At 44.9% G+C, this 14,229-nt stretch overlaps 1 protein-coding gene across 1 annotated transcript in view; it reads right to left on the bottom strand.

The window, feature by feature from the left end:
- Positions 1–14,229, bottom strand: part of LOC311117303 (A disintegrin and metalloproteinase with thrombospondin motifs 3-like) — a gene marked incomplete at both ends in the record, with an annotated part of 289,214 nt that overhangs the window by 93,353 nt on the left and 181,632 nt on the right. Inside the window, one exon of the mRNA XM_084192269.1 lies at positions 170–253. Coding sequence (XP_084048395.1) covers positions 170–253 — 84 coding nt within the window. The remainder of the gene's footprint in view (positions 1–169; positions 254–14,229) is intronic.

Genomic DNA, 14,229 nt, shown 5'->3' with positions numbered 1-14,229 from the left:
CATAATTACATTGATAGTAAAGACACTGAATGATGAGAGTGAATGGGAGAACTTTGAGCCAGGTGTCAATAAGCAGGAAACAGGAAACAGTAAATCCACACTGAAGCAGCAAAGCCGTCTTCTCTACTCCAAGGATGTCTACCACCTCTGCAAACCCATCAAGACTCACCAAGTACATTTCTAGAATCTTCCGTTTCATTCAGATTAACATTGCGAGCTCCTTTAGGCAAGGAAAACGATCCTCTCGTCTTCCCTTCAAACAAAAAAAACAATCAGTTAGCTGTTTTCTGATGCCTTCGTTTCATTGACTTGTTGTTGCAACAATAGCAAAATGATCTTTCCTCTTTGCGTAGCAGGAGATAAAGTATTGGTCTCACTGTCCTGTTTTTCTACTAGTCAAGGAATTAGCCAGGGTTCTAGCCAGGGTTAGTGTCGGAATGGTTTCTGTGTCATGGTGTGCTGTGATGATGTTGTCCAGGCTGAATGGCAGCTGTGGAACATTACTAGTCTCTGGTTCAGCTGTGGAACATTACTAGTCTCTGGTTCAGCTGTGGAACATTACTAGTCTCTGGTTCAGCTGTGGAACATTACTAGTCTCTGGTTCAGCTGTGGAACATTACTAGTCTCTGGTTCAGCTGTGGAACATTACTAGTCTCTGGTTCAGCTGTGGAACATTACTAGTCTCTGGTTCAGCTGTGGAACATTACTAGTCTCTGGTTCAGCTGTGGAACATTACTAGTCTCTGGTTCAGCTGTGGAACATTACTAGTCTCTGGTTCAGCTGTGGAACATTACTAGTCTCTGGTTCAGCTGTGGAACATTACTAGTCTCTGGTTCAGCTATGGAACATTACTAGTCTCTGGTTCAGCTGTGGAACATTACTAGTCTCTGGTTCAGCTGTGGAACATTACTAGTCTCTGGTTCAGCTGTGGAACATTACTAGTCTCTGGTTCAGCTGTGGAACATTACTAGTCTCTGGTTCAGCTGTGGAACATTACTAGTCTCTGGTTCAGCTGTGGAACATTACTAGTCTCTGGTTCAGCTGTGGAACATTACTAGTCTCTGGTTCAGCTGTGGAACATTACTAGTCTCTGGTTCAGCTGTGGAACATTACTAGTCTCTGGTTCAGCTGTGGAACATTACTAGTCTCTGGTTCAGCTATGGAACATTACTAGTCTCTGGTTCAGCTGTGGAACATTACTAGTCTCTGGTTCAGCTGTGGAACATTACTAGTCTCTGGTTCAGCTGTGGAACATTACTAGGTGTGTAATGCTGTTAGTGTGGATCTCTCTCTCTCTCTCTCACTCACTCACTCACTGCTCCGCTATGACAAGACAACTGACATTTACTCCTGAGGTGCTGACCTGTTGCAACCTCTACAACCACTATGATTATTATTTACTCCTGAGGTGCTGACCTGTTGCAACCTCTACAACCACTATGATTATTATTTACTCCTGAGGTGCTGACCTGTTGCAACCTCTACAACCACTATGATTATTATTTACTCCTGAGGTGCTGACCTGTTGCAACCTCTACAACCACTATGATTATTATTTACTCCTGAGGTGCTGACCTGTTGCAACCTCTACAACCACTATGATTATTATTTACTCCTGAGGTGCTGACCTGTTGCAACCTCTACAACCACTATGATTATTATTTACTCCTGAGGTGCTGACCTGTTGCAACCTCTACAACCACTATGATTATTATTTACTCCTGAGGTGCTGACCTGTTGCAACCTCTACAACCACTATGATTATTATTTACTCCTGAGGTGCTGACCTGTTGCAACCTCTACAACCACTATGATTATTATTTACTCCTGAGGTGCTGACCTGTTGCAACCTCTACAACCACTATGATTATTATTTACTCCTGAGGTGCTGACCTGTTGCAACCTCTACAACCACTATGATTATTATTTACTCCTGAGGTGCTGACCTGTTGCAACCTCTACAACCACTATGATTATTATTTACTCCTGAGGTGCTGACCTGTTGCAACCTCTACAACCACTATGATTATTATTTACTCCTGAGGTGCTGACCTGTTGCAACCTCTACAACCACTATGATTATTATTTACTCCTGAGGTGCTGACCTGTTGCAACCTCTACAACCACTATGATTATTATTTACTCCTGAGGTGCTGACCTGTTGCAACCTCTACAACCACTATGATTATTATTTGACCCTGCTGGTCATCTATGAACATTTGAACATCTTGAAGAACAATCTGGCCTTAATGGCCATGTACTCTTATAATCTCCACCCAGCACAGCCAGAAGAGGACTGGCCACCCCTCAGAGCCTGGTTCCTCTCTACCCGGCACAGCCAGAAGAGGACTGGCCACCCCTCAGAGCCTGGTTCCTCTCTAGGTTTCTTCCTAGGTTCCTGCCTTTCTAGGGAGTTTTTCCTAGCCACCGTGCTTCTACATCTGCATTGCTTGCTGTTGGGGTTTTAGGCTGGGTTTCTGTATAGCACTTTGTGACATCTGCTGATGTAAAAAGGGCTTTATAAATACATTTGATTGATCATATTGATTGATTGATTGATTGAGGTGGCAGTGGCCATCATATGATGTCTGTATGTGTGTCTGCTGTACATTACAGAGATGAAATCTGTCACCAAGCAATCAGACTCCTGGGAGTGGCCAATATTCCCTCTATGGTTGGCAGACCTGTCTCACCATGAGCTATTGCTCAGAAGCAGGACAATATACAGATGTAGGATCTTAATTTGATCAACCTGTTGCAGGATAACTTTCATGCAATGCAGGACATTTAAAACGTGTATTGTATTTGAGGTTTAAAAAGCCTTCTGACATTTCTAATTTCCACTCTGAAATTTCAGACTTGATTTTCTCTTAAGAAAAATGTATCAACCCCTACAAAAATGTCAATTAATTATAATCCACATAATAATTCAAATTTCCTGTTGCTGCAGGATAATTTTCCTGCTGTAGCAAACTGGCTCAAATTAAGATCTTATATCTATATCAGTTCTACTGAGTGAAAAGCAGTAGTTCTGTCATAATTCACTGGTGTTGATAGTTTCTAGGTTATCTGATCTGTAAAACCTGATTTATACAATTAGCTACCTAAATTGGTGATCCTGGGTATTTTAGATATTTTAGTATGTAAAATACACAGACATCTACAGATTTCGCAATTCTAAACTTGACGTAATTGCGTTATTGCCTTGCGTACGTAGGTAAGGTATAAATTAGGCTTAAGTCTGATCAGTCAGGCATCACAGTATGGGCTAGGGGTCTAGGGTGTAGGGGCTAGGGGCTAGGGAGTAGGGGCTAGGGGTCTAGGGTGTAGGGGCTAGGGGACTAGGGAGTAGGGGCTAGGGGACTAGGGAGTAGGGGCTAGGGGACTAGGGAGTAGGGGCTAGGGGACTAGGGAGTAGGGGCCTAGGGAGTAGGGGCTAGGGGACTAGGGAGTAGGGGCTAGGGGTCTAGGGTGTAGGGGCTAGGGGACTAGGGAGTAGGGGCTAGGGGACTAGGGAGTAGGGGCCTAGGGAGTAGGGGCTAGGGGCCTAGGGAGTAGGGGCTAGGGGACTAGGGAGTAGGGGCTAGGGGACTAGGGAGTAGGGGCTAGGGGACTAGGGAGTAGGGGCTAGGGGACTAGGGAGTAGGGGCTAGGGGACTAGGGAGTAGGGGCTAGGGGACTAGGGAGTAGGGGCTAGGGGACTAGGGAGTAGGGCTAGGGGACTAGGGAGTAGGGGCTAGGGGTCTAGGGAGTAGGGGCTAGGGGACTAGGGAGTAGGGGCTAGGGGACTAGGGTGTAGGGGCTAGGGGACTAGGGTGTAGGGGCTAGGGGACTAGGGTGTAGGGGCTAGGGGACTAGGGTGTAGGGGCTAGGGGACTAGGGTGTAGGGGCTAGGGGACTAGGGAGTAGGGAGTAGGGGTCTAGGGAGTAGGGGCTAGGGGACTAGGGTGCAGGGGCTAGGGGACTAGGGAGTAGGGGCTAGGGAGTAGGGGCTAGGGTGTAGGGGCTAGGGGTCTAGGGAGTAGGGGCTAGGGGTCTAGGGAGTAGGGGCTAGGGGTCTAGGGAGTAGGGGCTAGGGGTCTAGGGAGTAGGGGCTAGGGGACTAGGGAGTAGGGGGTAGGGGCTAGGGAGTAGGGAGTAGGGAGTAGGGACTAGGGAGTAGGGACTAGGGAGTAGGGACTAGGGAGTAGGGGCTAGGGAGTAGGGAGTAGGGGCTAGGGTGTAGGGGCTAGGGGACTAGGGAGTAGGGAGTAGGGACTAGGGAGTAGGGACTAGGGAGTAGGGAGTAGGGTGTAGGGGCTAGGGGACTAGGGAGTAGGGGCTAGGGGACTAGGGAGTAGGGGCTAGGGGACTAGGGAGTAGGGGCTAGGGGATTAGGGAGTAGGGGCTAGGGGACTAGGGAGTAGGGGCTAGGGGACTAGGGAGTAGGGGCTAGGGGACTAGGGAGTAGGGACTAGGGAGTAGGGACTAGGGAGTAGGGACTAGGGAGTAGGGACTAGGGAGTAGGGACTAGGGACTAGGGACTAGGGACTAGGGACTAGGGGCTAGGGGGCTAGGGGACTAGGGAGTAGGGGCTAGGGGACTAGGGTGTAGGGGCTAGGGGACTAGGGTGTAGGGGCTAGGGGACTAGGGTGTAGGGGCTAGGGGACTAGGGAGTAGGGGCTAGGGGACTAGGGAGTAGGGGCTAGGGGACTAGGGAGTAGGGGCTAGGGGACTAGGGAGTAGGGGCTAGGGGACTAGGGTGTAGGGGCTAGGGGACTAGGGTGTAGGGGCTAGGGGACTAGGGTGTAGGGGCTAGGGGACTAGGGAGTAGGGGCTAGGGGACTAGGGAGTAGGGGCTAGGGGACTAGGGTGTAGGGGCTAGGGGACTAGGGTGTAGGGGCTAGGGGACTAGGGTGTAGGGGCTAGGGGACTAGGGTGTAGGGGCTAGGGGACTAGGGTGTAGGGGCTAGGGGACTAGGGAGGGAGCACAGTAAGGTCTGGAACACGGGATACTTGCAGGTTGTGTTTTCCAAGAAAGGGATTTCTTTTTGGCATCTCTTGCTTAACTGTTTTCCTGTTAAAAAAGGTGAGTGGTTTAGTGACAACAGACAGTTAGAGGAAAGGGTTACCAAAGAGCAGGAAGAGGAGGGGCAACAGTCCTCCTGGAGAAATACACTAATGCTGGGTTTTGTTCCTGCCCTGCTCTAACAAACCTGATTCTACTAATCAGCTGTTCATCAGGAACTTGATGTGTTAGTGAAGGGTTGGAGCAAAGCCCTGCAGTAGGTCTCACCAACATCATCATCACCATCATCATCAAAACCATCATCACCATCACCACCACCACCACCACCATCCCCACCACCATTACCATCATCCCCACCATCATCATCCCCACCACCATCACCATCATCCCCACCATCATCCCCACCATCATCATCCCCACCATCATCACCACCACCACCATCACCATCATCCCCACCACCATCACCATCATCCCCACCACCATCACCACCATCACCATCACCATCATCCCCACCACCATCACCATCACCACCATCATCCCTACCATCATCACCACCATCACCAACATCATCACCACATCCTCCTCTGTCTCTCAGCAGGTACATACTGTAGCTGCCAGCTGTACACTGGCCTACAAATATGATACATTCTCACTGGATCAACAGTCCTGCTTACTGTGTGTGTGTGACAGAGAGACAGAGACAGAGCCAGAGAGACAGAGATACGGAGATAGAGAGAAAGAGACAGAGAGACATAGAAAGAGAGAGACAGAGAGACAGACAGACAGATAGACAGACAGACAGAGAGAGAGACAGAGACAGGTACAGATCCAGGGACAGAGAGACAAAGAGGGAGACAGACAGACAGAGAGAGAGACAGTCTTCAATATTTTATTACAATGTTTATTGTATACATTGTTGCTTTGGCAAAATTGACTCAATGTTTTTCATGCCAATAAAGCAGCTTGAATTTGAATTTGACAGAGAGGGAGACAGACAGACGGAGACAGAGAGAGAGAGACAGAGGGAGACAGACAGAGAGCGAGAGAGAGACAGATCCAGAGACAGTTCATTTTTTATTGTTTATTTCACTTTTGTTTATTATCTATTTTACTTGCTTTGGCAATGTAAACATATGTTTCCCATGTCAATAAAGCCCCTTGAATGGAACTGAAATGACAGAGAGACAGAGCGACAGAGACAGAGACAGATCCAGAGACAGAGAGACAGAGAGAGAGAGAGAGAGAGAGAGAGAGAGAGAGAGAGAGAGAGAGAGAGAGAGAGAGAGAGAGAGAGAGAGAGAGAGAGAGAGAGAGAGAGAGAGAGAGAGAGAGAGAGACCACCTTACTGGTATCAATATCCCATACTACCTACTGCCATTGTGCTGCGAATGGTGCAGGATGGCTGCTTGTCTTTGGAACATTCTCTGCACATTTAAGGAACTTCACAAAATATATGTTATTTTCTGTTCGTTATTCTCTTTCTAAAAGTTCAAACATGGTTACTTTTAATTTCAATGTTGTTAATGTTCTAGGAACGTTCTCCAACTGACATAGGGAATGTTCTCAAATAGTTCAGATCACGTTAAGAAACAATGTTCTTCTGTGGGAATTTCAGTTCTTCAGCATAACGTTTTCTACAGATTTACTCATGGTTCTATTTAAAGTCATGTTCTCAGTACGTTCAGAGAACTTTAAGAAACAATTTTATTTTGTGGGAATTTCTGAAAACTTTAGTAACGTTCAGAGAACATTCTAAGAATGTTATTTAAAAACATTCATTCTGTTCTCAGAATATTAAGAAAACTTTCTATAAAAACCACAAGAAAACTTTTGTAACATACAGAGAACGTTCTCAGAATTTTATAAAAAAAACAAATATTCCGTTCTCAGCGTCAACAAATCTCACTGTATCCTCTATCTTGTTAAGTGTGTCTGATCTGAATGAGTGCTTGTTTCCTTGGAAATAGGGTCTGTTTGAATAGACTAAAATTAACAGCTTTATATGAGTCTAAAAAACAAGGCATGCTAGCTCTATCCTGGTGGTGCAGTGGTCTAATTCTGTGGATAGACAACAGAAGATCATAGGTCCGAATGTCACTGACACCATGTCACAATAAAACATGGATATGTTTGCATGATTAATGCCTATGCAAATTAATTTCCATGTATCCTATTTGTGCTTGGAGCTCAAAATAGTTAACCCAAACTAAGCTAGCAGTGTTATTAAAAGTCTTATTGAAGCATTCAGTGAAAGTTAAGGAAGTTATTCAAAAACCTCCAAATAACCTTTTAATTTTGTTCAAAACATTCACACGTTTAGAGAATGTTCTCAGAACGTTATTTAATTACCATCAAATAACCTATAATTTCAGTTCCCAGAACGTTAATAATACCTCCCAGGAAAACTTTCAGGGTACCATAGTAAAACGTTCTCAGAACCTCCCTGCAACTTCAAAATGAACTTTCCCAGAACAGGTGTGAAATTACCACTTCCGTTCTCAGAACGTTAAAAAACGTTCAGTTTCACCGGTCAGGAAACGTATGGCTTCATTTCCAGAACTGTCTGTAGTGTTTCCTCTATACAGTAGAATATAAATGGTGTCTGTAGTGTTTCCTCTATACAGTAGAATATAAATGGTGTCTGTAGTGTTTCCTCTATACAGTAGAATATAAATGGTGTCTGTAGTGTTTTCTTTGTACAGTAGAATATAAATGGTGATGTTTTCTCTGTACAGTAGAATATAAATGGTGTCTGTAGTGTTTCCTCTATACAGTAGAATATAAATGGTGTCTGTGGTGTTTTCTCTGTACAGTAGAATATAAATGGTGTCTGTAGTGTTTCCTCTATACAGTAGAATATAAATGGTGTCTGTAGTGTTTTCTTTGTACAGTAGAATATAAATGGTGTCTGTGGTGTTTTCTCTATACAGTAGAATATAAATGGTGTCTGTAGTGTTTTCTTTGTATAGTAGAATATAAATGGTGATGTTTTCTCTGTACAGTAGAATATAAATGGTGTCTGTAGTGTTTCCTCTATACAGTATAATATAAATGGTGTCTGTAGTGTTTCCTCTATACAGTAGAATATAAATGGTGTCTGTAGTGTTTCCTCTATACAGTAGAATATAAATGGTGTCTGTAGTGTTTCCTCTATACAGTAGAATATAAATGGTGTCTGTGGTGTTTTCTCTATACAGTAGAATATAAATGGTGTCTGTAGTGTTTTCTTTGTATAGTAGAATATAAATGGTGATGTTTTCTCTGTACAGTAGAATATAAATAGTTTCTGTAGTGTTTCCTTTATACAGTAGAATTTAAACTGAACACAAATATAAACGCAAAATGCAACAGTTCATACAGTTCATCAGTCAATTGAAATAAATTCATTAGGCCCTGACAACTTGGATGGAAAATTACTGAGGATAATAGCAGACGATATTGCCACTCCTATTTGCCATATTTTCAATTTAAGCCTACTTGAAAGTGTGTGCCCCCAGGCTTGGAAGGAAGCTAAATGAATTCCGCTACCTAAGAATAGTAAAGCCCCCTTTACTGGCTCAAATAGCCGACCAATCAGCCTGTTATCAACCCTTAGTAAAATTTGGAAAATATTGTGTTTGACAAGGCTTTCAGCACGCTTGTAGGGAAGGACATTCAACAAGCACAGCACTTACACAAATGACTGATGATTGGCTGAGAGAAATTGATGATACAAATATTGTGGGGGCTGTCTTGTTAGACTTCAGTGCAGCTTTTGACATTATCGATCATAGTCAGTTTCTGGAAAAACGTATGTGTTATGGCTTTACACCCCCTGCTATATTGTGGATAAAGAGTTACCTGTCTAACAGAACACAGAGGGTGTTCTTTAATGGAAGCCTCTCCAACATAATCGAGGTAGAATCAGGAATTCCCCAGGGCAGCTGTCTAGGCCCCTTACTTTTTTCAATCTTTACTAACGACATGCCACTGGCTTTGAGTAAAGCCAGTGTGTCTATGTATGTGGATGACTCAACACTATACACATCAGCTACAACAGTGACTGAAATGACAGCAACACTTAACAAAGAGCTGTATGTAGTTAGTTTCAGAATGGGTGGCAAGTCCTAAATATTTCAAAAACTAAAAGCATTCTATTTGGGACAAATCATTCACTAAACCCTAAACCTCAACTAAATCTTTTAATGAATAACGTTGAGGAGACTAAACTGCTTGGAGTAACCCTGGATTGTAAACTGTCATGGTCAAAACATATTGATACAACAGTAGCTAAGATGGGGAGAAGTCTGTCCATAATAAAGCGCTGCTCTACCTTCTTAACAGCACTATCAACAAGGCAGGTCCTACAGGCCCTAGTTTTGTCACACCTGGACTACTGTTTAGTCGTGTGGTCAGGTGCCACAAAAAGGGACTTGCAATTGGCTCAGAACATGGCAGCACGGCTGGCCCTTGGATGTACACAGAGAGCTAACATTAATAATATGCATGTCAATCTCTCCTGGCTCAAAGTGGAGGAGAGATTGACTTCATCACTACTTGTATTTGTGAGAGGTATTGACATGTTGAATGCACCAAGCTGTCTGTTTGAATTACTGGCACACAGCTCGGACACCCATGCATACCCCACAAGACATGCCACCAGAGGTCTCTTCACAGTCCCCAAGTCCAGAACAGACTATGGGAGGCGCACAGAACTCTATTCCACATCAAGTAACTCATGACAGCAGTAAAATTAGATTTAAACACAGATTAAAATACACCTTATGGAACAGCGGGGACTGTGAAGCAACACAAACACAAACACACGATAACATACGCACTATACACACGTACACATGGATTTTGTGTTATCGATATGTGATAGTAGAGTGCCTGAGGGCACACACTTAATATATTGTGAAATCTGTTATGAATGTATTGTAATGTTTTTAAAATGTAGAACTGCCTTAATTTTGTTGGACCCCAGGAAGACTAGCTAATGGGGATCCATAATAAATACAAATCTATGGATTTCACATGACTGGACAGGGCTTTATTATAGACATAAATACTCCTCAGTTTCATCAGTTGTCCGGGTGGCTGGTCTCAGATGATCCCGCAGGTGAAGAAAACATTTGTGGGGGTCATAGAGCAAAACGGACAAAACCATCGTCTTTGTGAGTCTCATCTTTCCATAGAGGAGTCATAAAAGTTTGTAGGCCAAACCGTTCGGACGCTACAGATGACTTTGTGAGAAAACCGATTTTTGGGATGTCTCATGGTCTGACAAACACCGCTCTAGTTCTCACCTTTCGACATAGGCGGATGCGGTGGATTGAGACGCATCCAATGCAAAAAAAAACATATCTCTAGCTTGAACTTTGTTATTATGCTAATTAGATTCCAATGGGGGTTTGGACATCGACCTTAGGGGGTTTTAAGTTGTGTGGGTTTTCATTTTGTTTGGCGTTTTTTGGGCAAATTTAGCGGCCGCTGATGGTTGGTGTCTTTTAGGTCCCAGTTGTTGTTGCTAGTCAACGTGTGGCGAAATCCTGCATGGAGCCTTCACCGTGCGCTGCCACTTTACATTTACATCATTTAGCAGACATCAGCTGTCAGGAAGAAGTAAAAATGGCTCTTCCATCTGTGTGAGAGCTCTCGGTCAGCGTGTGAGGCTTTCAATGTGTCTGCAACTATGTGTTTTTAGCTTATAAAAAACCTTTTTGTCGCTCTACTCCCGACAGTTTGGAACCTGTTGGGACCATTCATTCCTTGGATCTCATTGTTGTGAAGCTTTTTGTGAGTCAAACTTACAAACCAAACCGCGGGATGGACGGAGGGACCAAGATGCCTTGAGCCTTGCCACCACAGCTAAGCCCCCTCTTTTTCTCTCTTCAGTGCTTTACACTGACGTTTCTTCCTTTTTGCACTGCGCTCCTTTTTTTGTTCAGTGCCACAGGGGAACATTCGTACTGCCAGAATTATTGACATTTGTGTTTAAGGGAGTGTGCGTTTAGAGTTTGTTTATTCTTTTTGATGATCTTTAACTGAATTGACAGATTTATTTTGCCTGTTCTAGAGCGCTCCCTCCCTATGAAGCTCCTTTTCCCCACTTTTGGCAGACCAGAAGATGATGTTGATCCTCTGCTTTTCCTGTCTAAGTGTAATGATTTCCTTTCTATCCGGCCCCTTACTGACTTGGAGGTTCTTGCCACCCTCCGTAGTGTTCTCCATGGTAAAGCAAGAGACTGGTGGGAGATAGCCCGTGAACAGGTGTCAACCTGGGAGGAGTTTGAGAAACTATTCCTCTCAGCCTTCCTCTCAGAGGACTATGAAGATGAACTGGCGGAACGAGTTCATAACAGAGTCCAGGGTGAAGCAGAGCCAATACGGTTTTTGCCTTCTCCTATCGAGTTCTATGTAGGAGATGGAAGGCTGACACTACTGAGCAGGAGATGGTCAAACTCATTCTTAAGAACATTGTTCCCCGCCTTGCAAGTAAACTTCGCAAACATGTGCAGAATGTGGAGGATCTGGTGCATCTTGGGACCCAGTTTGAGAAGGACTGGGAGCACCAGCTCACAACTCAAACCCCTGTTCCCTCATCCCGGTATCCCAACAACTCCTAGGGCTAAACTGTCTCAGCCGTTTGTGCTCAAGAACCAAGACAAAAGTCCAGTGATGTGCTGGTGGTGTAAGGTCCAACATCCTCCAGGTTTCTGCCCTCTCTATGGCCAGCATCACGATTCAGAAAAAGGACAGAAGACAGTCTAGACAGGCATGGTGGCTTGCATTTGGTTAGGTCAGCCTCAATGCCATCCATGAAGCCTTCAGACAGCTCACCTAGCTGTCTTATTCATATTCCTCAACAACTGCTGGTCCCCCTAACTGTTAAGAACTGAAGAGGGAAGGCCATAATGGACACAGGAGCAACCTACACCCTGATGCAGGAGCTCCTGTGGAGAAATATGGCATTACCGCATGAGGAGCTTCGAACCTGGGAGGAAGGACCATTGTACTTGGCCAATGGAGAACCAACCAATCCCTTGGGCTGGATTGATATGAAAATAAAGCTGCATGTTGAGATTATTACCCTTCCTGTGGCTATTCTTGCAGATATGTGCCTTGCATTTGCTGTAGTCCTTGGCCCGAACCATCCTATCGGCAGCTCTCAGACCCATACCTGGCATGAAGTCCCCATTTAATCAGCATCCCTACAGGCTGTCCCCCACCAAACTGGCAATTCTCAATGAACAGCTCGAGAGCATGTTGGCTAATGGAGTTGTGGAACGTTCCTTTTCTGGATGGGCTCCTCCGGTTGTCCTGATTCCAAAGAAAGATGGAGGATATCGATTCTGTGTGGATTACAGGAAGCCGAATGCCATTACAGAAAGCGATGCCTACCCTCTTCCGAACATCAATGACATACTGGAACCTATGGCCGGAGCAACAATCTTCATTCATCTGGATCTGAACAGCGGATATTGGCAGGTGGCAATGGATCCAATCAGCCAGGACAAGATCCCACCAGCCAGCACCCATTACCCTGTCTACATCCCCTCTACATTGACTGACCAGATGATCAAAGCTTATCACGACAACCCCATGAGTGGCCATCTTGGAGTCTTCAAAACCTACCGAAGACTACAGGAGGTGGTGTACTGGCCAGGCATACCAATAAGTTTGTACAGCAGTGCGAAGTCTGCTAGAAATACAAACCAGACATTGGCAGACCTGCTGGGAAACTGCAGCAGACCATTGTGAACAATCCCAATTAAATGCTGGGAATTGACCTCATGGGGCCTTTTTCTCCCAGCCGGGGGACTCAGAATGAATTCCTATTGGTGGTATTAGACTACTACACATACTGGGTGGAGTTGTTTCCCCTCCTCAAAGCCACTGCATCCACCATTGCTCTAATTCTGCAAAGGGAGATCTTTACCCGATTCGGGATTCCAGACCAAATTCTCTCTGACCGAGGTCCACTGTTCATCTCAGAAATCTACAAAGAGCTCTGTACCTACTGGGGTGTAGTTGCCAAGCTGACCACAGCCTACCATCCTCAGACCAACCTGACCGAGAGGTATTACTGCTTCTTTCGTTGGGGATTAGCACACAAGGTGGGAAGACCATTGACAGGTCCGCTGGACAGAGTCTTGCAAAGTTCCAATGTTTCACCTGACTGCCCAGCGTTTGATGCAGTCAACCACCACCATACCTTGCTAGCCAGAGTGGAGGCCAGCAGAATCAAAGCCAAGCAGCGACAGCTCAGAAACTATGACAAACATAGACGAGACGTGTGTTACCCACCCCAGTCTCATGTCTGGGTCCGTTCTCATCATCTGCCAAAGGCGGCCAAACAGTTCACTGCACAGCTAGCTTCGAGATGGAAACTCTTCTTGGAGGACCCTGATGATGAGGACTTCCCTGGTTTTGTGTAGTATAAACATAACCTGCCAAAGCCTTCATCCTCTCTGTTTCTACAGGCTTAGTTTTTTTTTGGAGGGGAGTGTGGCGAAACTCTGCACAGAGCCTTTGTTATTAACGTAAGTTAGAGTATATATTTTTATCGCTCTACTCCCGACGGTTTGGAACCTGTTGGGACCGTTCATTCCTTAGATCTCATGGATTATTAGCAACATTGTTGTGAAGCTTTTTGTGAGTCAAACTTATAAACCAAATCATGGGATGGACGAAGATACTTCTAGTCTTGAGTGCCTACCACAGCAAAGCCTTTTCTCTCTTTATTGCTCTCTCTCTCTTCTCTCTTTCCACTGACGTTTCTTCTCTTTCTGCACTGCCGTGGAGGAACTTTCATTCTGCAGGATTTAACATTTGGGTTTAAGGGTGTTTTTGAGTTGATTGTTTGTTTATTTTTTAAAACTGAATTGGTTGATTTATTGTTTTATTGTTTTCTAAGAGACTTTGGGGCATTTTAAGACCTTTTTTGTTTTGTCTACACACACATTCATTCCCCATTCACTCCTCCCTCTGTGAATGATACAGATGATTGCAAATCCTGGGTTCTTTATTGTCGGTTGCCTATAAGTCGCTCTAATCCTTATTATTGTAGGAGGTATTATTGGTTGGGTTACCCCTGTGCTGTGACTTTACCCCTGTGCTGTGACTACCCCTGTGCTGTGACTTTACCCCTGTGCTGTGACTTTACCCCTGTGCTGTGACTTTACCCCTGTGCTGTGACTTTACCCCTGTGCTGTGACTTTACCCCTGTGCTGTGACTT

This window comes from Coregonus lavaretus (genome assembly GCF_964263955.1).
Source record: "Coregonus lavaretus genome assembly, contig: HAP1_SCAFFOLD_473, whole genome shotgun sequence".
Classification (NCBI taxonomy): domain Eukaryota; kingdom Metazoa; phylum Chordata; class Actinopteri; order Salmoniformes; family Salmonidae; genus Coregonus; species Coregonus lavaretus.
Note: the sequence above shows the minus strand (reverse complement) of the source record. Positions and strands in the feature narration are given on the sequence as shown.